Source organism: Gadus macrocephalus, chromosome 1, assembly GCF_031168955.1.
Source record: "Gadus macrocephalus chromosome 1, ASM3116895v1".
Lineage (NCBI taxonomy): Eukaryota > Metazoa > Chordata > Actinopteri > Gadiformes > Gadidae > Gadus > Gadus macrocephalus.
In genome coordinates, this window is record NC_082382.1 from 21964378 (window position 1) to 21991413 (window position 27036).

At 46.8% G+C, this 27036-nt stretch overlaps 5 protein-coding genes across 16 annotated transcripts in view; 3 read left to right on the forward strand and 2 right to left on the reverse strand.

The window, feature by feature from the left end:
- Positions 1–753: 753 nt before the first annotated feature.
- On the forward strand, positions 754–9430 carry LOC132462718 (zinc finger protein PLAGL2-like). Its single transcript, XM_060058425.1, has 2 exons — positions 754–945; positions 3657–9430. The coding sequence occupies exon 2, from the start codon at positions 4151–4153 to the stop codon at positions 5480–5482; it is 1332 nt and encodes a 443-aa protein (XP_059914408.1). The 5' UTR covers positions 754–945; positions 3657–4150; the 3' UTR covers positions 5483–9430.
- Positions 9431–12371: 2941 nt separating this feature from the next.
- Positions 12372–16413, reverse strand: abt1 (activator of basal transcription 1). Its single transcript, XM_060058599.1, has 5 exons — positions 16310–16413; positions 15751–16146; positions 15187–15362; positions 14108–14293; positions 12372–12679 (listed from the first exon to the last, which is right to left on the reverse strand). Exons 2-5 carry the CDS (start codon positions 16139–16141, stop codon positions 12470–12472), a joined length of 963 nt encoding a protein of 320 aa, XP_059914582.1. The 5' UTR covers positions 16142–16146; positions 16310–16413; the 3' UTR covers positions 12372–12469.
- A 187-nt stretch (positions 16414–16600) lies between these two features.
- Positions 16601–18718, forward strand: rad51c (RAD51 paralog C). The gene is made up of 4 exons (XM_060058554.1): positions 16601–16862; positions 17130–17367; positions 17573–17789; positions 18023–18718. Exons 1-4 carry the CDS (start codon positions 16748–16750, stop codon positions 18557–18559), a joined length of 1107 nt encoding a protein of 368 aa, XP_059914537.1. The 5' UTR covers positions 16601–16747; the 3' UTR covers positions 18560–18718.
- A 397-nt stretch (positions 18719–19115) lies between these two features.
- Positions 19116–20702, forward strand: tsr2 (TSR2 ribosome maturation factor). Its single transcript, XM_060058676.1, has 5 exons — positions 19116–19261; positions 19604–19694; positions 19841–19932; positions 20026–20184; positions 20496–20702. The coding sequence occupies exons 1-5, from the start codon at positions 19184–19186 to the stop codon at positions 20610–20612; spliced, it is 537 nt and encodes a 178-aa protein (XP_059914659.1). The 5' UTR covers positions 19116–19183; the 3' UTR covers positions 20613–20702.
- A 669-nt stretch (positions 20703–21371) lies between these two features.
- srpk3 (SRSF protein kinase 3) overlaps positions 21372–27036 on the reverse strand; it is a 17686-nt gene continuing 12021 nt past the window's right edge. Inside the window, exons 14-19 of one of the 12 annotated variants that reach the window (XR_009526842.1) lie at positions 26809–26916; positions 26439–26508; positions 25793–25885; positions 22279–23127; positions 22145–22185; positions 21372–22052 (exon numbers count right to left, since the gene is read on the reverse strand). Coding sequence is in view for 3 of the 12 variants with exons in the window: in XM_060057934.1 (XP_059913917.1) it covers positions 22943–23127; positions 25793–25885; positions 26439–26508; positions 26809–26916 (456 nt within the window). In the remaining 9 variants the exon portion in view is untranslated. The other 11 variants (XR_009526840.1, XR_009526834.1, XR_009526835.1 and 8 more) reach the window with 11 other exon arrangements.

Genomic DNA, 27036 nt, shown 5'->3' on the forward strand with positions numbered 1-27036 from the left:
GCACCCTCGACGCCCCACAATAACCCATAAATACATTATGTTATTGCTCGAGGTTTTATTATATCGTTTGATTGAAGTAGGATTTGTAAGTCATCAATTGTAGAGATCTCCCGTCTTCGTCTTGCATGCAATTGCAATAAAAAATCCACGACAGCCTTTTTGTGTTTCGAAGGCTTAATAACAGAATGGTTTTTATTCAGTCCAGTTAATCACAAATTGCGTTTAATATATATAAGGAATAATAATTATATCATACTTTCATTATCTTATACACTAACCGACAACTTGCAAATGTATTAATTAGCCTACTAGACAATAATATGCATCATAATAACTATCCTATAAGATATCTAATCCTCTTTGTAATATATATACATATATATATATATATATATATATATATATATATATATATATATATATATATATATATATATATATATATTAATAATCATAAATAGAATGAAACGTTTATTATCTATATATCAGTAATAATTCGATAATACATAAACACACACAAAATACGAAGAATAGTTCCACGGCTTATTCAATTTGTAGTTCATAATCCCTGTGAGTGAAGATTCACACACAGTTATGTCCACCGTATTAGTTGGACTGGCCTTTAACACACCAGTATGTAGCCCATATTGCGTGTGCGTTGTCTACAGCGGATGCCGGAGTTGAACCTGAACTGCTGCTGCCTCCCCCCGTCCCCCACTCCCCCCAGAGCAGCCCCTGTTTTGCCAACTGGCCTCCTTTCAAAAGTTCGTCAAAGTGGTGCGTCTGACGTCACGCTCCCACAATGCATGCGCTTCACAACTCCAGCGCCGCGCCGAGGAGTCCAGGCCCCGAAATATCATAAAAATTTTAGAAAAATTTGGAAAAATGTAAAGTTGCAAATCTACAGGACACAATTTGAATCTAAACGCTTTAGACCGCCCAGAGGTAAGTTTCCCCCGGGATTTCGGATGTATGATACACGGGTTAAAGTTTAAATGGGGTCCTAAAAAAATGATCTTTGCCGACTTGTAAACTCCCGAGACACAAACTTGCAGAATGGTTTTTATTCCGTGTGTATATATTCCTTATCGATATCTACCGCATTACGTCAATCGGTTTGGTAATAAGTCGATAATAAACGTGTATTCGCGTTATTCAACCGGTCTGTTACTTCAATACAGACGTAGTGTTCGGTGAACTATCGGCTCGGTCGCTATACGAAGCCTTGCCTCGTGAATCAGGATGAGCTAGCCTACACCGTAATTCGTTAAAACATTACGATTGTAAGGTGCACAGTTACGCAAAGTAACGTAAATGAGACGGCGAAATGTGTCTGTGTTGAACGTTTTTAACCACACGCGGTGTGTTGGCTATCGCTGTGTTAACATGAACCACCGAGTTGGACCGACATGGAAACAGCAATTAGCACCACCGTTAAAGTTCTCGTTACATCGCCAGGATCCACTCGTTTTCTATTCGTGCAAATTAGAGAGTGGCTTTCTACTCAGATGAAGCGTTCATTCATTGTGTGAATGTTGCCCGATTCGTTTTTATAAAGCCTTCTATGAATGACGACCAGCATACAGGGTTACCCTTTTGCAAATATCAAATGGTGTAGAAAGCCTTAGGTTACAAGAAAGGCTGTTTACTGTGTGTTTTCATCAACCAGCAGTGAGGGATATAAGCATGTTGTAAGCCACATGCTCTGTTGCACAAGAAATAAAACTCATTAAACGAAATATGGTATTAATAGGGTAGTAATAATAACAACAAATACAGATATAATTGGAATATAGTGTAACAAGTAGTTGCTAGGTCTGTGCATCAAGAATCGTATGATATTTGTCAAGGCATACATATATTTATATAATAACAACATACACCATTATAGTAATAGTAATATCACTATTGTAGTTGTTTTTTATACATTTACACTGTGATACACATATTTAACCAGGCAAAGACAGTACCTATTATAATAGCTGGAGCTTTTGAACCTATTCGTTTTTCAAACCTCTTTTACACAAATTGTACAGCATCATAATTTCCTACATAAAACCATACTTCCATTGCTCTTAATCTCCCTTTTACCTTAAACACCCCGTTCAACCCTGATAACTTCACATCATTATTATGTTATTAGACCTAGGCCTATGTGTTTTTCTTAGCCCTTTTGTTTGTACTTGTTGATTCATTGATTCATAGTGCACATTGTCAGAAACAGGCAGATGGAACTTTGTTATTGTTTTAACAAAATTACATGTTAAAATAATCGGAATACTGTCAATTTTCTGTGCTCACTTTTATCTGTACCAGTTATTCTTAAACCACACACGTTTTATTTATTTTAAATATTCACTATTTGAATAGTAAGACATTTGAATAGTCCCTTGACTTGTAGGATTGGGAAGAGACAATGCTCAACTTTAAAGTATAGGTTTAGAGTGTTCATTTGATTTGGTTTAATATTTATTATTCTCAGTATTTAGCTTACTATAATTGGTAAATTACATGAATATGAATTGATTAATATGAATGTCATATTTCACATCTGAAATGAAATATAAACATCAAACAAATATAAAACTGCTGGTATTAGTTGTTGCCACAGGAAACATGGGGAAAACATTTGACCAACACAAGATTAAAAAAACATTTACAATGAATCAAATGAATAAAAAAATATTGTTTACATTCTTTTTTTAAAGAAAATACAATCACACACTTTTAACAAGGGATCAAAGATATGAGATTTATTTGCCACATGCACAGTATAACACAGGGTCAAATTAAATGTACATTTAAATTATATTTGAAAGGGACCATGTGCAATTAGAACATGTAACCATTTGATGCATCGCAGCCGACTTAGCCTTAGGCTAATTTACATCTGCAGTCCCTAGATACAAGTTAATAAAACACATATAAAAACATCACTAAACAAGCAAGGACATGTAACACATAGCAATGTACCGCAGATAAAATGTCCCTCACAGGCACGCATATACACACACGCTACACGATCAGAGGGTGTCCCGGCCTGCACAGCACACAACACTAACCCACACACATACACACCTTGTCTGCCCCATGGGGAGATAACAGTGACTGAAATAAAAAGTAATGATGGGCACTAACAAAGTTAGTGGGTGCATTGTTGTGAGAGTGTTAACTGACGTTTTGGCCCAGCTCTAAAGCCACCAAACAAACCAGTGTTTTTTTTATATTGTCTGGAATACTGTTCCATTGTGTAACAGTTCTAACAGGGAAGGCTGCCCGCCCAAATGCTGAACAGCGAATGGGTGAAAGAGAATATTACGCCGTTCTACCCAGCGTTAATTGTAGACGCTACCCTGTAAAAGTTGTAGTGCTGCAGTGCTTTAGAAAGTATGCTCATGTTTTACAAAAATGATATCCAATTGTGACCCATGATATGTCTTTGAACCGAGCTGAACTGAATTCCATACTGCAAACCTTACATTTTTGGTATGAATTGTAACTAGAGCACAGAATGAGTTATCATTTTTTTTTCTAATACTCAGTCGCATGAATGAATCACTTTAAGTCACATTGAAAACTGCATATTCAGCATATACCAAAATTATAACCACAATTCTGTTGTGCTTCTGTCTTCCTACTTTCTTTTTTTTTTACAGATTTTACAAAAATGTGTCTCTGGATCCCTTTTAAATTGACCTATTGAGAACCCCCCCATCCCTGGCTGGCTCACCCCACCCCTACTCCTCTGCCCCCCCCCCCCCCACCCCACCCCACACAGCAGGTCCTCACAGGCCAGAACAACGTAGAACCAGTCCGGGCCTCCAGAGAAGAAGAAGAGTGACTCATCCCTTACAGCCCTTCTGGGGTTGCTATGGCAGCTGCTGTCACCCAAACCAATCTCTGGATCCAGGATTCGCCCAGCAAGGCGGGGAACACCACTAGGAGCTGCCATAAAAGGGCATCGTACAACCAACAAGCAGCACTTAGGATCCAGCCCTGCGGCTCGAGTATCGGGGACGGCCAGGTGTCTACACTCTGATGGTCAGCCCCCGGGAGCATCCCCATGAGTCTTGTTTGCGTCTGGTCAGGCTTCTGGCCAAAGTCCTCGCACACCACGAAGAGAGCCAGCCACTGTTCTGCCCGCTAGACCATGTTCCAACAGCAGGACCATCTGAAGAGCCAGCTGCAGGAGGCCCACGCGGCCCACCGGCAGCTCTTCCAGTGCCAGGAGTGCGGTAAGCAGTACAACACCCAGCTGGGCTACCGGCGGCACCTGGTGGCGGCGCACGGCACCACCACCACCACCGCCGGCCTGCCCTGCCACGACGGGCCGCCGCCCTCCCTGCTGGAGCACCCGGGCGGCCACGGCGACCGGCCGGCCCCTCCCCCGGGCCCGGCGGGGGCCGGCGCCGCCCTGCCGCTGCGCGAGCGGAAGTACTCGTGCGAGCGCTGCGACCGGCGCTTCTACACGCGCAAGGACGTCCGCCGGCACGCCGTGGTGCACACGGGCCGCCGCGACTTCCTGTGCCCGCGCTGCGCCCAGCGCTTCGGCCGGCGCGACCACCTGACCCGCCACCTGAAGAAGAGCCACGCCCAGGAGGCGGGGCTGACGGCCGGCGGCGGGATGGCGGGCGGCCATCCCGCCGCCGCGCCCTCCCCCTCCTCCGGCCTGTGCGCCGTGAAGGAGGAGCCCAGCCCGGTGACCTGCGACGGGGGCTCGGCCCCCAAGGAGCCCCCCGAGAGCCCCTTCTCCATGGACATGTACAGCTCCTACCCCATGGCCAGCCCGGGCATGGGCCACCACCACCACCACGGCCTCCTGCAGTCCTCCCTGTCCTCGGCCATGGGCCGCCACATGGCCCCCTCCCCCTCCCCGCACGGCCACCACCACCCCGCCCCGGGGGCCCCCCAGCAGCCCCCGGGGGCCCCCCAGCAGCAGCCGCCCGCCCAGCAGCAGGCCTACGGCGCCATGCCGCGCTACCAGCACGGCGCCACCTCCTACCCCCGGGTGGACATGGAGAGCTTCCTGCTGGACCTGCAGAGCGGCCTGCCGCCCAACCACCTGAGCACGGCGCCCCCCTCCTCCTCCTCCTCCGCCTCCCCCCCGCAGCGGGACGGCCTGCTGTCCGAGGGGGCGGGCGGGGGCGGCGGCGAGCTGTCCTGCGCCGCCAACATGGACCTGGGCCCGCTGCTGGGCTTCCTGCCCTTCGGCCTGCCGCCCTACGGCGCCCACATGGGCATGGGGGGGCTGATGATGGGCTACCCGTCCGGCTCGGCCGCCAACGCCTCCTCCTCGTCTTCCTCCGGCGCCGGCCTGTCGCCCCAGCCGCCCGGCCCCTTCGCCCTCATCCAGCCCCCCCAGGCTCACGTACCTCAGGGCCCCGGGGCCCACAGCCACAGCCAGCTACCTCAGGGGTACAGCAGCCCTGCTATGAGCACTTCCAGCCCTCTACCTCGATACTACCAGGCCTTTCAGCAGTAGGACGCTGCCCCCTGGGGCCCCCCACCCCGCTCAGAGGAGGTGGTCTCCCCCCCGCCCTGGAGGAACTCCATGTGGAAGCAGGCCCACCGACTTTGATCCAAACAACAAGAGCCACGTACTGTAGGTTGGCGCTAACCTTGCTTTTATTTTGAAAAAAAAAAAGAGGGTGGGAGAGTGGGAGGGGTGGGGGTGTAACTTAGCTCTTTGATGCTAATAATGCTAATTGTTTTTTATTATTTTTCTTTCTTTTAACACAACAGATCACCTCAGCAGTATTACCTCATTATTTAAAAAGAAAGCTTGAATGAGGGAGGGAGGGAACCTTGATATTCTCAGTCGAACCAAAATACAGTACTTCCTGTAAATCCTGTTACAAACAGTGGTTGCACTTAAAACAGAGAGTTCACAGAGGTGCAGGACAACACACACACGTGACACATTGCTTGGATAGTTCCCTGCTAACCCGCTACATCGCTAAACACCAGTATTTCATTTTATATTTTTACACGAGAGAAGGCAGTGGAATACTTATATTGATAACATGGGCTTGCCATGTTTCACCTCAGGTCAGTGGAGACTCTGTTATAAGAATCTCATCGGTCCACACGCATTGGATAGGAATTAACCTTGTTTGAAACGCAACTCATTACAGATAAACACACTTATCTATTTGTAAACCTAGCAGCAGTAATTTGACACAACCCTAAACTCACGGTAACACAGTCTGACTGGTTCGGTTATCGCGTTGTGGATTTTTATGCTAAATAACCTTTAAATATTTCTAATGAGAAGTTTAGAATAACCCCGGAGACTTGACTTGAGCTTCAACACAGCAGTTGTTCCTTCTAGGCGTCATTCACATTATGATTGAGGTTCAAATGAATGATTCTGATCACACCAAATGTGTCAATACATTCGACGTAATCGACACAACGTACGGTATCGTGTTTAAGTGGGAATACTTAAACAAACCCTTCTCTCTATTCGGCTGTTAAACAGTATTACCAAACGTTCACTAAGTAGCAGCTGAGAACTAAAGCTACCACTTTATTCCTCTAAAACGACCAGATTCCCACCACATTAAACCATAACTAACAAACCTTAGAAATAGAAAACCACAGTTTGAATTATATTGCTGCTAGATGCAAGAAGCATTTAATATGCAAACATTTTGTTTAAAAGGGACATGCGCACTTCTTCTTATAAATGTTTATACGAGTTCCAAGCATGGCGCAAGCTCCAAAACAGAAACAAGAACATCGTTTTTATTAACATCCATCTTCTCCCACACATGCCGACGGGGTGGGAGGGGGGGGGGGGGGGGGGGGGGGCGGTGGGGGGGGGGGGGGCGGGGTTCCTTCGGATAAACAAACAAGAAGTCGCATTTCTCCGGGGCCAACCGGAGACCCTCTGCTGGGAAGAATAGGTGAGCCCCGAGGGAGAGGGTGGCGCTCAAGTAGCATCCTGTCGATTAAACAAGACTCTCTCCATCGAGATGTGGACCTCAGGAGCGACATCTGAAACATCTGAGTCCTCATTGGTCACGTTGAGAGTTCGGACCCCCCCCCCCCTCCCCTCGCTCCCTGAACGGACTCTTGCGTCAAACTCGCCTTTACCCACTTCGGGTGACGCAACTCAAAGAGTCACCCCCTGGGTTAGATAGGGTGTGTGTGTTTTTTTCTTTTAAGGACATTGTTTGAGTTGGGAGTTGTTTTTTTAGTGGAATAGTTAGTGAGAGCCTCACTGCTCTGCCTTACCGCCATCGTTGCTGTATTTTGAAGGAAACTCCTTGACCCCCCCCCCACACACACACACACACACACACACACACACACACACACACACACACACACACACACACACACACACACACACACACACACACACACACACACACACACACAAAGTTGCACCAATGTCTTAAAATGCTACTGTTGTGCCTCTGAGAGAGTGTCAGACCTCTTCACATGGTTAAAGCACTTATGACATTTTATGAAAAAAACAAGAAAAAAAACAAGGATGAAATTGAACTATTTTACCTCATCAGAACATGCTGACATTGCTGTCAATTTCTCTTTCTTTAAATATATATATATGATTTTTGTTTTTTGGCTTCTTAGTTATTTGGGCTCTTATTTGTGCCATTAGGTTGAAAGTATAATGGTAGATTTTTATGAATCAGAACTCTTTATTTAGCAACAGTCCTCGACATTATAATTCACTTATAAAAATGTCCTACCTCTTATCGTTCTGTTATTTTTTTTCTCCTCTTTTTCAGCAAAAAAAAATCATCATAAATGGCATTAACAATTTAGGCCGATGGTAAATATGCGCGAAGAGTGTGAGAGAGAAAAAAAAAGTGTTAAATAGTTTTAGATATAAATCTTTTTACGACGTTGGCTGTGCGTCCTGATGGCTGGGATGATGCTGTTTGTACACGCCCCGTGTGTGAAGTTATGTTCTATTGTTCTAAATGTTGACTACCTCAAGAGAAGAGCGACAAACCGCACTTCACCTATAGCTACAGGACAGATCTCTGTATAGTTTTATTCTGTCGGTGAGCGAGCAAGCACACATACTTTGTAGGTCATAGTTTGTTTAGTTTTAGTTTTTTCTTTTTTTCTTTTTTTGAGGTTAGAACCGTAGAGAGAGAAATCAATATTTCTAGCGAGATTGAGAACTGTGTTGCCTAGCGACTACGACCCATGTGACATTTTGCTCTTCCCTCACTATCACATTATTACCTCAACTCTCAGTCTGGAATGTTTACAAAGCTGAATTATCTGGACGTACGACTGAAGGAATTTTACAATAGCATGCAAGTGAAATGCACAGTGATAGTGTTTGGTTTTTGCTTTGTTTATGTTTTTTCCTGAACACCGATACCAATTTAGTGAAGGTCAATGGCCAACACCCCCTACCCCTCCTTTGGAAATTAAATTTAGATAATTGGAGACACAATATGACACATTGTAATAACATTTAATTTTGATGAAGAGATATACGGCATTGCTGTTCAGATGCAAACCGCTGGACGATAGGAAACCATTTCACGTTGTAATGAGTTGTCCTTACGTCGCAGCGGATGCGTTGTCACATTTTATGGCCTTTAATAGATTAGACTGATTAGTCGTTATTTTTCTATTTCCAATAGACCAGACCCTGATATTATGGTCTGTATGTGGGTAACAAGGAGTGTTACAAAATAAGTGTTGCTATTTTTTTCTCCTGTCATGATTTCATGTGAACCCAATGAAATAATTGAACATGCAAGGCTCCTTGTTGCCTTGAGGCCCACCAACGCTTTTAATGTGAAGGGTCACGCCGGTATTCACAGATGCATCATAAGCTTTCTTGTGGTCAAGGCATTAACATTTACTTCCAAGCTTGTGAATGGGTGTGTGCCTTTATATGGGCTGTGTTCATATCGCTACGACATGGGAAACCACGTCAAAATACACATGACCTTATATTCAGGATATGAAATTATTAGTATGATGACTAATCAAAAAGTGCTTCGGTGAACCATAGCCTGGGATGTTTCTTCACGCAGTAATGGACAGACAGACTGTGTTTTTATATTGTGTATGTCGACACGATCACCAGTTACTTGACCAGGTATATTGGTCTGGAAGGCATTGCGTATACTGAATATCACAGTAGAAGCAACAAAAGGGAGCACAAATGATGCTAAGCAATGTAGCCGTGGACGCACGGTACGACTTGTCGTCGACACATTTGTTTTGACGCCCGTATTTCAGTTGGCGAAGAATCATTGGCCGGACTTTTAACTTTGTCAAATTAGAACATTTTGTATTAGGCATTTGTAGTATCACCCGATAGCTTAGAAAAAGGTTTAAATCAAGAATTAAAGAGTTGATATGCTATTATTTTCTAACTGTCAGAGCATAACGCAAAATGCATAATAAATCACTCTTTAGATTTAAACTGTTTCATGATTCTTTTTTCCCCCCCGTCTCTTTTGCTTCCTTCCACGGCTGCTTTTGGCTATTTTGACATGCAGGGTTATAAAGGATATTATTTGATTAGTTTACTCATTGTCATTAAGCTTTGCCCTAAATGGCTCAGCATAACCACAAACCCGGATATTGTCATGATTACATGAATAGCCATTAGCTCACGTTATATTTACATGCACCAATCAATTGTTCATATCTGACCTACAGAATACATTAGAAATCAAGATAAATACTCTGCCACATTCCACAGCAGGCTATGAATGGTTAAACACGTGTACAGCCTTTGAGTAAAAAACTGGATGGAAATTCAATGTGCAAATGTTTAACATATAATAATTTCTGTATATAATTTTTGTATATATATTTATCACACCATTCATCTTTAAATGAATTAATTCCTTCATTCATCAGTGAAAGGATTCTGTTACTGAAATATACAAATGAAGAAAATGAAAAATTATCATGTATACATATATATTCACTGAGCGTTCTTCAGGGTGTCTACAAGAAACACATCAACGTACATAAAAACAAACCCAAAGCTGTCCGGGGCCCAGAGCTCAGCCTGGAGCCTGTGATACCCAGTTCTCAGGGTCTCCACTGGGGGTCAGCGTTCACTCAGACCCCCGGAGGCGTAAAAGATCCAGAGCTCCCAATCATCTTCAACCGGTTGGCTGCTGCTGCAATGCAGTTCTTCTACAAACAGCACCAACAACAACACTGAATGATGAAAAATAAGAATGTGGAGTAACATCGAGTAGCATAGACATGGCTTTCCTGTCTGGGATTCATGAAGGACATCTTAACTTATCCTACTGGTGTGTGTGTGTGTGTGTGTGTGTGTGTGTGTGTGTGTGTGTGTGTGTGTGTGTGTGTGTGTGTGTGTGTGTGTGTGTGTGTGTGTGTGTGTGTGTGTGTGTGTGTGTGTGTGTGTGTGTGTGTGTGTGTGTGTGTGTGTGTGTGCGAGCGCGTGTGTGCGTGCGTGTGTTTGGGCGTAATTACGTGGGTGTGTGTATGTATGTATACATATATATAGTCTATAAATATATATATATATACTGTGTATATATATATATATGTGTGTGTGAAACATTGTGTCCATGCATATGTGTGCCTGTGCCATGTGTTTGGACACATGCATGTGTATATGAACATGCATGTATATGTATGTGCATTCATTTGTGTACGTGTGCACACACACACGTTATTGAGGTGTTTGGCCTTCTCCGAGATGTTGTTGAGCCAGGGCTGCACTCATCCTACTGCCGAACAAGAGAAGAGAGTAACACGACCCATCGCACTGTCTTGGTCTCCAGGCAGGATAGACAAAACAGTGCAGTGTCTTTGACGCTCTAGGGGGCTCTGGGGAGGAGGGTAAGACCAGGGCACGGGGAGGACTCCACTCGGTAGAGGAGAGAAAGAGGAGAGAACGGTTAAACCCTACTCAAGAAACAAACACCTTAGCCAAAAGCTGGGTTATTTTCAAAAGAGCAAACTTTGATAACTTTTCAGCGGGTTCCAATGGAAACTTCAGATTACACTATTGCAGGTAGAAGGAAGGGACAGTTCCCTAGGCTTCTGGCTGAGGTTTATGAGTAACAAAAGGTAATGAGATTATTCGTCTGTTCCCAGAAGAACATGCTGTGCTCTGAAAGTCACTTTGCTTACTCCCCAGTCGCCTGAGAGCTCCCACCTGCTAGGCGACTAGCCGGGATTGCAGCACCGTCAGGTGCATTTCACCCTGTTACAGCACACAGTGCTGAAGGGCGTTATTACGCAACGCTGCCTCATGCCAAGCCCGTCAGCATCCCTCCGTCGTCATGAGCTTTCGTTCCTTTATGGACGGGACAGAGTGTGTGTAGCATCCAAGCAATGGATGGAATCCAATCTGTGGAATCCATCTCCAAGACACATTGCCTTCATGGTTAGCACTGTGCACAAGTGAGTTGAGCCACAGAAATCCCCACTTAGAACTGTCTACCTAAATGTAGAATTATATCCTGGACTTTATTCAATGACATGATAGGGAATTCAATGACCTCGGTCAAGACAGTACTTTATAATCCACCTCGACCAGAGCCTTCCAATGGTTAAGTTGGGCGGGATGTTATCAATCATCTCCGAGACCCCCAGGTCAACTCATTAATACCGAGACCCCCAGGTCAACTCATTAATATCGAGACCCCATTGACGGCCTCACTCGCCAGAGGACACAGATCAGAGAGCAGCGGGCTGCGGACAAGCAACGACGCGTGGAAATGACCTGGGGAGGCATCCCCCCCCCCCCCCCCCCCACCCCATCACACCAACACGGGACCCCCCCCCCACAGAGAGCGACACGCCGTCCCACCCCACCGCCAGCCCCCAGAGAGAGCGTTGTTCCTAATGTTTTTATTTTTGGACTTTTGGTGGGTCTTAAGGAGTGCAATAAGTTGTGTGAATTGCTCTCTGGTGTGTCCCGACTGCCCAGATGTCGACTGGGGAATGTTGAAGTAGTGGAGGGGGCTTGAGGGGAGTCTTCTGGAGGGCCGATTCTTAGCTCTGCGGGGGCCCATGTTGGCCGCTCTAGTTGTGTGGGGGGCCTCATTGCTCCGAACGACGGCCGATTGGGTCCATGCGGCGTGAAGCCACTGCTGCTTGGTTAGAGCCCCCCCCCCCCCCCCCTGGATGGGGGGGGGGGGCTCTAACCAAGCAGCAGTGGCAGGTGTAGTGCAGGTGTGGTTCTGGGCGCCCTGCTTTGATCGATCTGAGGCCTCAGCGGTCTCATCTTAGGCCCACTTCCCTTAGGATGCCTGGGCCTCACGGTGTGAATCTGCACCTAGTTGGAGCTAGTTATATCTAGTTAAACCTAGTTCAGCCTACACAAAGTTACAACAGCTAGTATTAGTCATTATAAAGAGGACATGGTGTAGTTAAAAATTCTTTATTCAATTGTTCATCCCAACATCAATCTCTCACGCACGCACGCACACACGCACAAACACACACACAGTTTTTATTGAAGGTATCAGTCTTGCTTCCTGCTGGAGTTGAAAATCTTGGCCAACAAGGACACATTTGATTTGCTCTTCTCCTGAATGAGGCGGGCCTTATCCTGGTTACTCTTCGTTGATTGGCTCTTGTCCTGAATGAATCGGGCCTTTGCCTGGTTCTTCTTCTTCTGCTGGATCTCCTCCTCCGTCTGTCGTTGGGTAAAGTCCCATGACTTCTCCACCAGCTGTGTATGAGAGGAGAGAAGAGAGAGAGAGATTAAATATCAGCAGCAGGTCTGGGTTCTAGAGTTGGAGTCAACCTCAGTGTGTCTAAACTAAAGGGACGTTAGAGGGTTAAGAAGATGTTGTAATACTTAGGCAGAGTTCCATTGTGTTAAAATGGATATAATACTTGGGGTGAGTTCCATTATGTTATGATGGTGATAATGCTTGGGGTGAGTTCCATTATGTTATGATGGTGATAATACTTGGGGTGAGTTCCATTATGTTATGATGGTGATAATGCTTGGGGTGAGTTCCATTATGTTATGATGGTGATAATACTTGGGGTGAGTTCCATTATGTTATGATGGTGATAATGCTTGGGGTGAGTTCCATTATGTTATGATGGTGATAATACTTGGGGTGAGTTCCATTATGTTATGATGGTGATAATGCTTGGGGTGAGTTCCATTATGTTATGATGGTGATAATACTTGGGGTGAGTTCCATTATGTTATGATGGTGATAATGCTTGGGGTGAGTTCCATTATGTTATAATGGTGATAATACTTGGGGTGAGTTCCATTATGTTATGATGGTGATAATGCTTGGGGTGAGTTCCATTATGTTATGATGGTGATAATACTTGGGGTGAGTTCCATTATGTTATGATGGTGATAATGCTTGGGGTGAGTTCCATTATGTTATGATGGTGATAATGCTTGGGGTGAGTTCCATTATGTTATGATGGTGATAATGCTTGGGGTGAGTTCCATTATGTTATGATGGTGATAATGCTTAAGGTGAGTTCCATAGTGTTATGATGGTTACAATACTTATACTAGTTAGATAGAGAGCTAATACGCTCCCGGTGGATCATAAAAGGCGGTCCATCGTCCTCTATGATGCTCCCTGGCCGCTGGTTTCTATCTCTCCCGTCAGCCAGAGCAGAAGTCTCCACCTCACTGACGGGTTCAGCACCAGGCTGCCCATCTGCCTCCTGAAGGTCGTAGTCTTTGTTCTGATCTGAGGTGATATCTCACTAATCCTAACCCTACCACTCAGGCTATCTGGTCTGCCTCTGCCTCCTCCTCACCTTCCTGCTCTCCCTCCTCCTCCTCCTCCTCTCTCCCACCTGGTCTTCCTCCCTCCTCCTCCTCCTACCTGCTCTCCCTCCTCCTCCTCCTCCTCTCTCCTACCTGGTCTCCCTGCTCCTCTCTCCTCCTCCTCGTCTCTAACCGGTTCTCCCTGCTCCTCCTCCTCTCTCCTACCTGGTCTTCCTCCCTCCTCCTCCTACATGGTCTTCCTCCCTCCTCCTCCTACATGTTCTCCCTCCTCCTCCTCCTCCTCTCTCCTACCTGGTCTTCCTCCCTCCTCCTCCTACATGTTCTCCCACATCCTCCTCCTCCTACCTGCTCTCCCACCTCCTCCTCCTCCTCCTCCTTTCCTACCTGTTCTCCCTGCGACTCCTCCTTCCTCCTCCTCTTGTCCATGCTGTGGCTGCGGTCAACGTTCCCGATGTAGAAGTTGGTTTCTCTCTTGGCCTGCGACACTTCGGTGCGGAGTCGCTGCCTCAGAACCGTTTGTTCGTAGACCAGACGCTCGCTGAGGTGGGTCCAGTGGAACCGGTGCAGGTACTGTTACACACATTAACACACATTAACACAGTGAGTCACACATTGACACACAGTTACTAGGGGTGGGAATCTCTTGGCACCTCACGATTCGATTCCGATTCAGAGGTCAACGATTCTATTCTAAAACTATTATTGATGCATCTTGAAGCAAATTTTTTTTTTTATGTACATTTCCATGCGGGATTTAAAAAAATATATATATACATCTGAATTTGCTACTCAGAGTTTGCTAGTCACTTCCTACTTTTGTGATGATCATTAAAGAAATCAACAGATTAATTACCTCATCTAATATTTTATTAAAGAAAAAGCTTTTGTCACAAATATGACTTTCTATGAACAATGCAATAATCAATGCCGCTTGCACTACAACACATTATGGAAGTCGTTAAAAGATAAACAGATTTAGTTTTCTTTTCTTTCTAATCTTTCTTTTCTATGTCATTAAAGAAAAAGCCGAGTTCTTGTGTCTGGCTGTGAGTTTGCGTGCATGCTATGCGTAGGCTGAATCGCAATCGCCTCCAGACAAATCAGATTGGCCAATACATTGAAGATAAATTAAATAATTTTAAAACTACCCAAATTATGCCTCTGTCGAACAGAATGATGCAGGAGGCGAACAAATGTAATAAAAAGTAAAAAGAATGAAAAAAATATCTATATATAATTTTATTTATTTATTTGAATTCCGATTATTAACTTATCTGAATCGAGACGGAATCGTTCTACACAGAATCGCGATGTATCGAAGAATCGATTATTTTTTCCCACCCCTAACAGTTACACACACAAAACAAACTAATTGACATACTGTTACAGTTACACCGGGCATGGACAACCACCAAACTACACACAGGGCATGGACACACCCATCACCACACCAGACCGCCCACCTTCATGCTCCAGAGGTCCGAGTGGAAGCGGTGGTGCTTCTTGTTGCCCATGGGCGTGTTGTGGAGGGCAGACGCCACTCGCTTGGCGATCCGCTTGTCAGGGAACTCAACCCACCCCTCGGTGAAGTTACTGCCCCGGGACCCCGCCTTCCTCCTCTTCTTCTTCACCACGCCGTCTGCACAGAGGGAGACATCCTGTTTCACTAAACTACCGCCAACTACGACCCCTGACCCCAACACACTAACCGATGAGCACATCTGGGAAAAAAAGAGCATTGAAATCATGTTAAAATATATACATGAAATACAGCGGGAAATCATTTGAATGTTCTGCTGAAGAGAGCGGCTCCTGTTTGCCACCAACTTAAAAATAAAATAAAGTGTTTTGATATCAACGGCGGGGGTTAATTTCATCCAGAAAACAACACCAGGTCCACAGGGTTAGAGAGAGAGAGTGAGTGAGTGAGTGAGTGAGTGAGTGAGTGAGTGAGTGAGTGAGTGAGTGAGTGAGACTGCGTGTGTGACTGTGTGTGTGTCTGTGTGTGACTGTATGTGTGTGTTTACCCTCTGGCTGCAGGAAGATGCGTCCTATCTCCCCGTAGGGGGTCAGCATGTTCCTCAGGTGTTTGGGTCTCAGGCGGGGGGGGATGTGGCCAATGTAGATTATACCTGGAGTCCTCTTCCTCACCCCACCTTTCTTCTCTTCCTCTACACCACCTGTCTTGCTGCCCTCATCATCATCATTCTCATGTCCAAGGACCCCTTTATCCGTCATGTCCTCTTCATCATCATCCTCCTCCTCTTCCTCCTCCTGCCCCATCAAGTCCTCTTCATCCTCCTCGTCCTCTTCCTCCTGCACCTTCATGTCCTCTTCTTCATCCTCCTCCTCTTCCTCCTGCCCATTCACGTCCTCTTCATCCTCCTCTTCCTCCTGCCTCTTCACGTCTCTCTCCATGGCGACTGGAATCAAGAGAGCTGTTGTATTATGTATACTTTTATATTATGCATACTATATAGTCTTACCTTAGAGGGAGTAAGTTGTCGTTATAATATAATCATAGTAGAATACATGATAGGATAGAACATGATCATATATTTCTGTAATACGGAAGTTATTTTTTACCAGAAGATCCTTATAGAAAGTGATAAGGAAGCCTCGATCGCAGATTGTTGCTATTTACTCAACGTGCTGCGACCAGTCGCTGGAAGATGACGTCATACCCACGCGTCTCATTGAGTCTGTATTCAAAGTAAAAGCACATTATTATTATTATACTATGATCATAGACTGTATATATATCACGATATATAATCGACTATATATTATTATACTCTGTATTATTTTTATTAAATAAAACCCTCATATGCTTGCAATAAAAGGACACTTATATTGTCTCATATATACGTTTAATGTAAATATAAACACGGCCTAACAACCGGATACAAAGTGCACTTTTAATTAGATAATCCAAAGAAAGTTCCCGTCCACAAGATTCGAGTTCAAGTAAGATTTATATCATATAATACATAGTTATGATAGTAGTAATATAAATAGTGAATAATGAAGCCGGTGTCCGCATCCCCTCTCAGTCCGTCGGTTAAAGTGAAGCTTTTAAACGCTGGTTTCCTCACATCAGAGGAGCTGCTTCAACTTAAACCTCTGCAGCTCAGTAAAGGTAATCATTTAGAAATATCATCTCGATCACCCATCTCCATATACAAGTAGTTTAATGGCGGTTAATAGTTTGGTAGTTTGTATTTAGAGGTGTCTATAGTTTGATGCTAGTTTGTGTTCTAGAGGAGGTCCATCTAGTCTGATGTACTTTGTGTTCTAGAGGAGGTCCATCAGTCTGATGGTAGTTTTAGTTCTAGAGGAGCTCCATCAGTCTGATGGTAGTTTGTTCTAGAGGAGGTCCATCAGTCTGATGTACTTTGTGTTCTAGAGGGAGGTCTGTCTCTAGAGGAGGCTCTGGAGGTCCAGCAGATCCTCAGAGAAGGAGTGGACCTGCCTGGTGAGGGAGGAGCAGGACTTGGGTCCACTGCCCTCGAGCTCCTCCAGCAGGAGGAGAGGAGCATCGTGACCTTCTGCTCCAGTCTGGACGCTGCGCTGGGAGGGGGGGTCCCAGTGGGGAAGACCACCGAGCTGTGTGGAACTCCAGGGATGGGGAAGACACAGCTGTGGTAAGATCCCAGCACTGTTCATCCTGTCCTGGGTTACACGTGTGTGTACATATTTATAATGTATATGTGTTGGCATGTGTGTGTGTGTGTGCGCGCGTGTGTGTGTGTGTGTGTGTGTGTGTGTGTGTGTGTGTGTGTGTGTGTGTGTGTGTGTGTGTGTGTGTGTGTGTGTGTGTGTGTGTGTGTGTGTGTGTGTGACGCCTAGCCTGCAGCTGTGTATAGACGTCCAGATCCCGGAGTGTTTCGGGGGTCTGGGCGGGGAGGCGGTGTTCGTGGACACAGAGGGCAGCCTGGTGGTGCAGAGGGTGGCTGACATGGCCCAGGCCGCCGTGCAGCACTGCTGCCTCCAGGACCAGGACGCGGAGCAGCGAGACGCCCTGAAGGACTTCACCACAGAGAGCATCCTGGGCCACCTCTACCTGGTGGGTCGGGGAGACACCCAGGACATATGAGAGCCTATGAGAAAGTACACCTTGCAATGTAAAGCCTTGTGACCTAGTGACATCACTGTGAGGTCAGGTCTGTTAGTGACATCACTGTGAGGTCAGGTCACACTGTTAGTGACATCACTAGTATGAGGTCAGGTCTGTTAGTGACATCACTAGTATGAGGTCAGGTCTGTATACCACTGTATTAACTCTCCTGTTGAATCTAGATGCGTTGCCATGACTACGTGGAGCTGTTAGCCCAGGTGCAACTCCTGCCAGACTTCCTGGTGAAGAACCCCAAGGTCCGCCTCCTGGTGATTGACAGCTTGGCCTTCCCTTTCCGCCGGCACTTCGAGGACCTGAGCGTGAGGACCCGCCTCCTGAGCGGCCTGGCCCAGCAGCTCATCAGGATGGCCAGCCAACACCGAGTGGCAGTGGTCTGGACCAATCAGATGACCAGCCAGCTGCGGGGCGGCCAATGGGAGCTGGTCCCGGCCCTCGGGGAGAGCTGGGGTCACTCGGCCACCCAGAGGCTCCTCCTCCACTGGAGCGGCGGCCGGCGCCTGGCCTCCGTCTTCAAGTCTCCCAGCCAATCAGAGAGCAGCGTGGCCTACAGCGTCACGCGGGAGGGCTTCAGGGACGCCGGCCAATTGGCCAGCAGCCCATCAGGGCGGGAGCAGGACTCCAGCAGCCAATCAGAGAGCAAGCAGGACTCTAACAGCCAATCAGGGAGCAAGCGGCCCAGGACGCAGGTGGGCCAATGATCACATTTAAAGACCCATTATTTAACGTTTTGATCGGGACCCGTTGGTCTAATCGCGTGCTTTTATACCCACATAGCTTTCAGTTCATTTCAGATTACATCTCTTCATTCAGTGGTCATGAAAATCTTGTAAACTGAATAAAAATGTTCCCAAACAGCAGTCGTCTTCCTGTAAACACATTCCTCCAGTCCATCACCAGGGGACAGTAGAGTGCTCTGTAATCACATTCCTCCAGTCCACCACCAGGGGGCGGTAGAGCACCCTGTTATCACATTCCTCCAGTCCACCACCAGGGAGTCGTGGAGCACCCTGTAAACACATACTTCCGGTCCACCACCAGGGGGCAGTAGAGCGCCCTGTAATCACATTCCTCCAGTTCAAAACCAACACACCCTAATAATGATACATTATCAATAACACATTAATAACATTCCAATAATCATAAGTTAACATTGGGGTTAGCAAAAACTATCTCTTGTTTATAAATGTAGCACTTTAATGTACCCCGGGATCGGGACTACCGCAGCCCGCATCGTGTTGTTGTCGCCCCGCGACGCGCCGCGGGGGGGCAGTAGAGCTCCGCTCGACTGCTCTGGATCCACTGCTCATGCCTGCTGAAACAACATGGACGCCTCCACCCCGGCACGTGAAGTTTTTATGAACGCAGTCAGAGTACTACTATCAACCTGGCCGGTACTACAGGTATGAGTGTATAACATGGTAGTACCGTTATTGTCAACGAGGAAGAACATTGTTGTTGAGTTATGCTTCTGGAGCAGCATAACTGGATTGTGTATTAGTGAGATGTTATGGTATGGGTTAGGGTTAGGGATAGGTTAGGTTAGGTTAATCCTAACACATCATCCCATAGAAAGTCAACCTTTTCTTTCTACGTTCCGGTGTCAACAAAGAGTTTGAGGGTGAACCCTAAGAACCCTTTCCCTGGTACTATGTGATACTACTAGTACTATGTGGTGCTACTAGTACTATGTGATACTACTACTACTATGTGGTACTACTAGTACTAATTGTTATGTTTTACAGATTGCTGTCGACAATGGTTTTGGGGGAGCCTTTGGTCAACAGAAGGCCGAATGGATGATTGATGTTGTTGGGAAATATTTCTATGAAAACTGTAAGTAACTATCACTACTTGTGTCTTATTAATCTGGGCTCAACTACCTGTGTCTTTAATATTCTGTGCTCCACTACTTGTCTCAATAGTCTGTGCTCCACTACTGGTGTCTTAATAGTCTGTGCTCCACTACTTGTGTCTGACAGCTGACCTGGTGCCCTCAGAGGTTGAAGACTACGTCTCAGTCCTTCTGGACCAGGAGTTTAATACCGAAGTGGACGATGGCAGCCTGGCCCAGGTAGATAAAGATGGACTCACTCACTCACTCACTCACTCACTCACTCACTCACTCACTCACTCACTCACCCCCCCTTCCCTCCTTCCCTCCCAGCTGTCACAGCAGATGTGCTCGATGTTCTCCCAGTGCCAGCAGGGGGCGACGGAGAAAGTCCAACAGACCATCGCCTCTCTGGCAGAGAAGAACTCGGGGAGGGCAAAGGTCAGCGTGCCCGCCCCTTCTGACGAAGAGGAGAGTGAGGAAGAAACTGAGGTATGAAACACTTTATCGAATGTACTGTATGTATTCACTGACTAGTATACGTCTAGTACTACACTCACACACTCATAGTACTTCACTCATATACTTATAGTACCGTACTACACTAAGGGAATGGAAACACTCTTCTGGTTTTCGTGGGAGTATAAACTTAATAAAAATCTCCTCATGAATATTAGATTCCCTTTCAGCCAGAGGCCACTAAATCCTCCACACTGCAGCTTTAAGCAGCGAGTCCACTACTTGAACAGACTGTAGTGTACTATGTGTACCATGCAAGGTATTCATCTCAGCCTCTCCCCTAGGCCATGGAATGTGATGCAGCGCCCAGTTCCTCCCAGGCCACAGCTCTCCCCTCCTCCCCCCCAGCCAAGACGCAGGAGGAAGAGGACGGCTGGACCACAGTCCGCAAGAAGAAGTGATGAAGAGCAGTGAAGTGATGTTACCCTCTGAACCGTATAGTGTTGATGTGAATTAAACGATGAGCTTTGTATAAAAACCAGAAAACCAAAGCTCTGTAGTTGTTTCTTCTTTTGAAGCTCTTGTTCTGATGGTTTAGTGGAGATCTCAGCGTTACTCAGGCCAGGGCTCAGGACCAAGGAGAGGCTGCTGGGAAGCACATGGAAACCATGCAGGTGGAGAGAGAGCTACAGAAGAGGAGGGGCTAAGGTGGAGGTGGAGGTGTGCAGACTATGGATTGTCCGGGTATCTGCAGGTTTCAGCAAGTCAAATTTAAGACTTTTTAAGACCTTTTTAATACCACCTTGAATGAAATTCAAGACCTAAAACACGCGATGGTGGGTGGGATCCCGCTGTATTATAACCCAAGCATAGCATGTGTGTCACTCAATGAGACTCATTCACCTACCCATTGTCGCAGACTAGCTAGCAGGCACGCAGATAATCGTTTATATATGGAGCTAGCAAGAAAGAAGCCTCTCTACATGTCCTTCCTGAAAAGTCCCACGGGAAAAATAATGCCCCGACAAATTTAAGACCTTGAGTTACAGTATTTAAGACCAGCATATGACATTTGTAACGAATTTAAGACTTTTCAAGGCCTTAAATTTAGAAACATGAATTTAAGACTTAAGAATGCGCGGACACCCTGTTATAGATATACGAGGACGGTATTGTCTTCATGAGCACTGCAGTGTTAAATCCTTCAGTAAGAAAAGGGGTAACCGTCGTTCTTAAATACTTTATTTGCACAAATGAAACATGTCACAAGTTCATCACAAGTGATTCATCGTTATGGTACACGTGTTTAGAAAAGATGCAGCTTCCATCCTGACTCCACGGGACACAAGGCACTGTTTACAGAATCCATAACACAATAGAGACCCTAACATGTGGAGGAGTGACCCTGGGATATAGCATCTTATACATGTGACCATGAGGACGAGCTAACCCGGCTAACACTCATAATCCCAACGTGCCAGTAGGAGGGACCTACTGGTGCTACTTTACTGATGGCTAATGAGAGTTTACAGCCAAGAATCATTCCAACAGCGGCAGTCCATGTCAAATATAAATGTAATGAACACTATCAATACAAAACACAGGCAATAGTTTACAGCCAGGTATTGCTCTAACCTATCGGCCTCCATGTTGAATATAAATATAAATATAATGAACACTATCAATACAAAACTGTCATGTGTTTTCTGAAGCCAAGCTCTGTTGGTCAGCCATCTGTTCCCACAAAGTATACATCCTGAATCTCCTCCGGTGGAATAGCTTGTGGAGACCTTCGACTTTAGCGACGCAGGGAGGAGGGAGTCAAAGGCTTGTTGAGCTGGGTGACTTTTCTCTTCACCACTTCAGTAGACCTACACCTCTCCCTTAACACCAGCTCAGACCTTTATACAGACCCCTCCTTCCCTAGACCAGCTCAGACCTACTCTATACCCAGACCTACTCTATACCCCTCCTACCATAGACCATCTCAGACCTGCTCTATACAGACCCCTCCTTCCCTAGACCAGCTCAGACCTGCTCTATACCCCTCCTACCCTAGACCATCTCAGACCTGCTCGATCCAGACCCTTTCTACCCTAGACCAGCTCAGACCTGCTCTATACAGACCTGCTCTATACACCTGTCTACCACTCAGTCTTCATCCACGTCTCCAGTGACAGAGCTCAGGGATAATGTGTTGGGGTCAGGTGTTAAAAGTATTGCAAGGGGGGGGGGGGGGGGGGGGGGGTCCTATGCATTAATCCAGGGGTTAGGTGTTCAGGGTCTATGTACTGAGCCAGGAGTTATGTGTTCAGTGTCTATGTAACAAGTCAGAAGTTATGTGTTCAGGGTCTAGGTATTAATCCAGGGGTTATGTGTTCAGGGTCTATGTAAAAATCAGGGGGTTAGGGGTTCAGCGTCTATGTATTTAGCCAGGGGTTAAGTGTTCAGGGTCTATGCATTAATCCAGGGGTTAAGTGTTCAGGGTCTATGCATTAATCCAGGGGTTAGGTGTTCAGGGTCTATGTGTTGAGCCAGGGGAGAGGTGTTCAGGGTCTATGTGTTGAGCCAGGGGAGAGTTGGTCAGGGTCTATGTGTTGAGCCAGGGGAGAGTTGGTCAGGGTCTATGTGTTGAGCCAGGGGAGAGTTGGTCAGGGTCTATGTGTTGAGCCAGGGGAGAGGTGTTGAGGTCTATGTGTTGAGCCAGGGGAGAGGTGTTGAGGTCTATGTGTTGAGCCAGGGGAGAGTTGGTCAGGGTCTATGGGCTGAGCCAGGGGAGAGGTGTTGAGGTCTATGTGTTGAGCCAGGGGTGCTCCAGACACTGGGCGGCGCTGGCCCGGGTCTCGGGGTCCGGCTGTAGCATGACGAGCAGGAAGTCACTGAACTGGGCGGCTCGCTCCAGGGGCCACTCGTACTTCTCCAGAAGGACCTCGAACAACGCCCAGGGCTTCAGGCTGGAGATGTGGCGCAGCTCACCTGCAGGAGACACACGGCACGTCACTATCCAACCCCTACACGTCACTATCCAACCCCTACACGTCACTATCCAACCCCAACTCCTCACGTCACTATCCAACCCCTACACGTCACTATCCAACCCCAACACCTCACTATCCAACCCCAACACCTCACTATCCAACCCCAACACCTCACTATCCAACCCCAACACCTCACTATCCAACCCCAACACCTCACTATCCAACCCCAACACCTCACTATCCAACCCCAACACCTGACTATCAAACCCCAACACGTCACTATCCAACCCCAACACCTCACTATCCAACCCCAACACGTCACTATCCAACCCCAACACCTCACTATCCAACCCCAACACCTCACTATCCAACCCCAACACCTCACTATCCAACCCCAACACCTCACTATCCAACCCCAACACCTCACTATCCAACCCCAACACCTCACTATCCAACCCCAACACCTGACTATCAAACCCCAACACGTCACTATCCAACCCCAACACCTCACTATCCAACCCCAACACCTCACTATCCAACCCCAACACCTCACTATCCAACCCCAACACCTCACTATCCAACCCCAACACCTCACTATCCAACCCCAACACCTCACTATCCAACCCCAACACCTCACTATCCAACCCCAACACCTCACTATCCAACCCCAACACCTGACTATCCAACCCCAACACCTGACTATCCAACCCCAACACCTCACTATCCAACCCCAACACCTCACTATCCAACCCCAACACCTGACTATCCAACCCCAACACCTCACTATCCAATCCCAACACCTCACTATCCAACCCCAACACCTGACTATCCAACCCCAACACCTCACTATCCAACCCCAACACCTCACTATCCAACCCCAACACCTCACTATCCAACCCCAACACCTCACTATCCAACCCCAACACCTCACTATCCAACCCCAACACCTCACTATCCAACCCCAACACCTCACTATCCAACCCCAACACCTCACTATCCAACCCCAACACCTCACTATCCAACCCCAACACCTCACTATCCAACCCCAACACCTCACTATCCAACCCCAACACCTGACTATCCAACCCCAACACCTCACCATCCAACCCCAACACCTCACTATCCAACCCCAACACCTGACTATCCAACCCCAACACCTCACTATCCAACCCCAACACCTCACTATCCAACCCCAACACCTCACTATCCAACCCCAACACCTGACTATCCAACCCCAACACCTCACTATCCAACCCCAACACCTCACTATCCAACCCCAACACCTGACTATCCAACCCCAACACCTCACTATCCAACCCCAACACCTCACTATCCAACCCCAACACCTCACTATCCAACCCCAACACCTCACTATCCAACCCCAACAACTCACTATCCAACCCACCATACCTGACTATCCAACCCCAACACCTCACTATCCAACCCCAACACCTCACTATCCAACCCCAACACGTCACTATCCAACCCCAACACCTCACTATCCAACCCCAACACCTCACTATCCAACCCCAACACCTCACTATCCAACCCCAACACCTCACTATCCAACCCCAACACCTCACTATCCAAACCCAACACCTGACTATCAAACCCCAACACCTGACTATCCAACCCCAACACCTCACTATCCAACCCCAACACCTCACTATCCAACCCCAACACCTCACTATCCAACCCCAACACCTCACTATCCAAACCCAACACCTGACTATCAAACCCCAACACCTGACTATCCAACCCCAACACCTCACTATCCAACCCCAACACCTCACTATCCAACCCCAACACCTCACTATCCAACCCCAACACCTCACTATCCAACCCCAACACGTCACTATCCAACCCCAACACCTCACTATCCAACCCCAACACCTCACTATCCAACCCCAACACCTCACTATCCAACCCCAACACCTCACTATCCAACCCCAACACCTCACTATCCAAACCCAACACCTGACTATCAAACCCCAACACGTCACTATCCAACCCCAACAACTCACTATCCAACCCACCATAACTGACTATCCAACCCCCAAACCTCACTATCCAACCCCAACACCTCACTATCCAACCCCAACACCTCACTATCCAACCCCAACACCTCACTATCCAACCCCAACACCTCACTATCCAACCCCAACACCTCACTATCCAACCCCAACACCTCACTATCCAACCCCAACACCTGACTATCCAACCCCAACACCTGACTATCCAACCCCAACACCTCACTATCCAACCCCAACACCTCACTATCCAACCCCAACACCTCACTATCCAACCCCAACACCTCACTATCCAAACCCAACACCTGACTATCAAACCCCAACACCTCACTATCCAACCCCAACACCTCACTATCCAAACCCAACACCTGACTATCAAACCCCAACATATCCAACCCACCACACGTCACTATCCAACCCCAACCTACACACATCACTATCCAACCCCAACAACTCACTATCCAACCCACCATAACTGACTATCCAACCCCCAAACCTCACTATCAAACCCCAACACCTCACTATCAAACCCTAACCCTAATATCTAATCCCTAACCCCCTTTGCTAAACCCCAACACTACTCTCTAGCCCTGCTCTCTAACCCTGGTTGTGGAGGGGGATAGACAGTCATACCTCTTCTATCAAAGTATTCTCTGGAGTATCGTCCGGACAGGGCGAAGGGGACGGGGATCGGCCCCAGCAGCTCCATGATGTGGGCGATGTGGTCTGTGGACCAGGAGAACAACGCATGTTACCACAGCATGCTAACGCTACACAGCATGCTAACGCTACACAGCATGCTAACGTGACACACCATGCTAACGCTACACAGCATGCTAACGCGACACATCATGCTAACGCTACACAGCATGCTAACGCTACACATTATGCTAATGCTACACAGCAGGCTAAAGCTACACAGCCTGCTAACGCTATACAGCATGCTAACGCTACACAGCATGCTAACGCTACACAGCATGCTAACGTGACACACCATGCTAACGCTACACAGCATGCTAACGCGACACATCATGCTAACGCTACACAGCATGCTAACGCTACACATTATGCTAACGCTACACAGCAGGCTAAAGCTACACAGCCTGCTAACGCTATACAGCATGCTAACGCTACACAGCATGCTAACGCTTCACAGCAGGCTAACGCTTCACAGCAGGCTAACGCTACACAGCATGCTAAAGCTACACAGCATGCTAAAGCTACACAGCAGGCTAACGCTACGCAGCATGGATGGAGCATACTGAGTCGAGTCCAGTACCTTCGTCTCTGGTGTAGTCTTCTCCTGAGTGCGGTTCAAACAGGTAGTCTCCAGTGGCCAGCTCAAACGCCTGCAACAACACAACACAACTCATCCATTAGTGTTTGTGCGTATAATGCTGTAGTGTGTGCAGTGTTGTATGGGCTGGTATGTGTTTAATGGGCTTGTTGTACAAGCCCATTGGGCTTCGTTCCCTCCTTGCACCATTAATGTTAATGTGTGCTAAATAAATAAATAAAATAAATAAACGATGTGTATAGCGTAGTAGGGTGTGTAGTGTTGTAGTGTCTAGTGTGTGTATGTGTGCAGTGTAGTAGGGTGTAGTGTGTGTATGTGTGTAGCGTTGTAGTGTGTACTGTGTATGTCTCACCATACAGGCGGTGCTCCAGATATCGGCTGCGGTTCCGTACTCCGCTCCGATCAGAACCTCCAGAGCTCGGTACTGCCGGGTCTGGATGTCCTCCGTGAAATGTTTGTACTGGAACACATTGGAATAGATTTAAAATGTTTATAATGGAACACATTGAAATAGATTTAAAATGTTTGTACTGAAACACATTGAAATAGATTTAAAATGTTTATAATGGAACACATTGAA

Coding starts and splice junctions, on each gene's coding strand:
- tsr2 (XM_060058676.1), top strand. CDS start 19,184: ATGGACGCCTCCACCCCGGCACGTGAAGTTTTTATGAACGCAGTCAGA. Junction 19,695..19,840: donor GAAATATTTCTATGAAAACT/GTAAGTAACTAT, acceptor TGTGTCTGACAG/CTGACCTGGTGCCCTCAGAG. Junction 19,933..20,025: donor ACGATGGCAGCCTGGCCCAG/GTAGATAAAGAT, acceptor CTTCCCTCCCAG/CTGTCACAGCAGATGTGCTC.
- rad51c (XM_060058554.1), top strand. CDS start 16,748: ATGAAGCCGGTGTCCGCATCCCCTCTCAGTCCGTCGGTTAAAGTGAAG. Junction 16,863..17,129: donor ACCTCTGCAGCTCAGTAAAG/GTAATCATTTAG, acceptor TTTGTGTTCTAG/AGGGAGGTCTGTCTCTAGAG. Junction 17,368..17,572: donor ATGGGGAAGACACAGCTGTG/GTAAGATCCCAG, acceptor TGTGACGCCTAG/CCTGCAGCTGTGTATAGACG.
- abt1 (XM_060058599.1), bottom strand. CDS start 16,141: ATGGAGAGAGACGTGAAGAGGCAGGAGGAAGAGGAGGATGAAGAGGAC. Junction 15,363..15,750: donor CATCTTCCTGCAGCCAGAGG/GTAAACACACAC, acceptor CCCTCTGTGCAG/ACGGCGTGGTGAAGAAGAAG. Junction 14,294..15,186: donor CGGACCTCTGGAGCATGAAG/GTGGGCGGTCTG, acceptor TGTGTGTAACAG/TACCTGCACCGGTTCCACTG.
- LOC132462718 (XM_060058425.1), top strand. CDS start 4,151: ATGTTCCAACAGCAGGACCATCTGAAGAGCCAGCTGCAGGAGGCCCAC.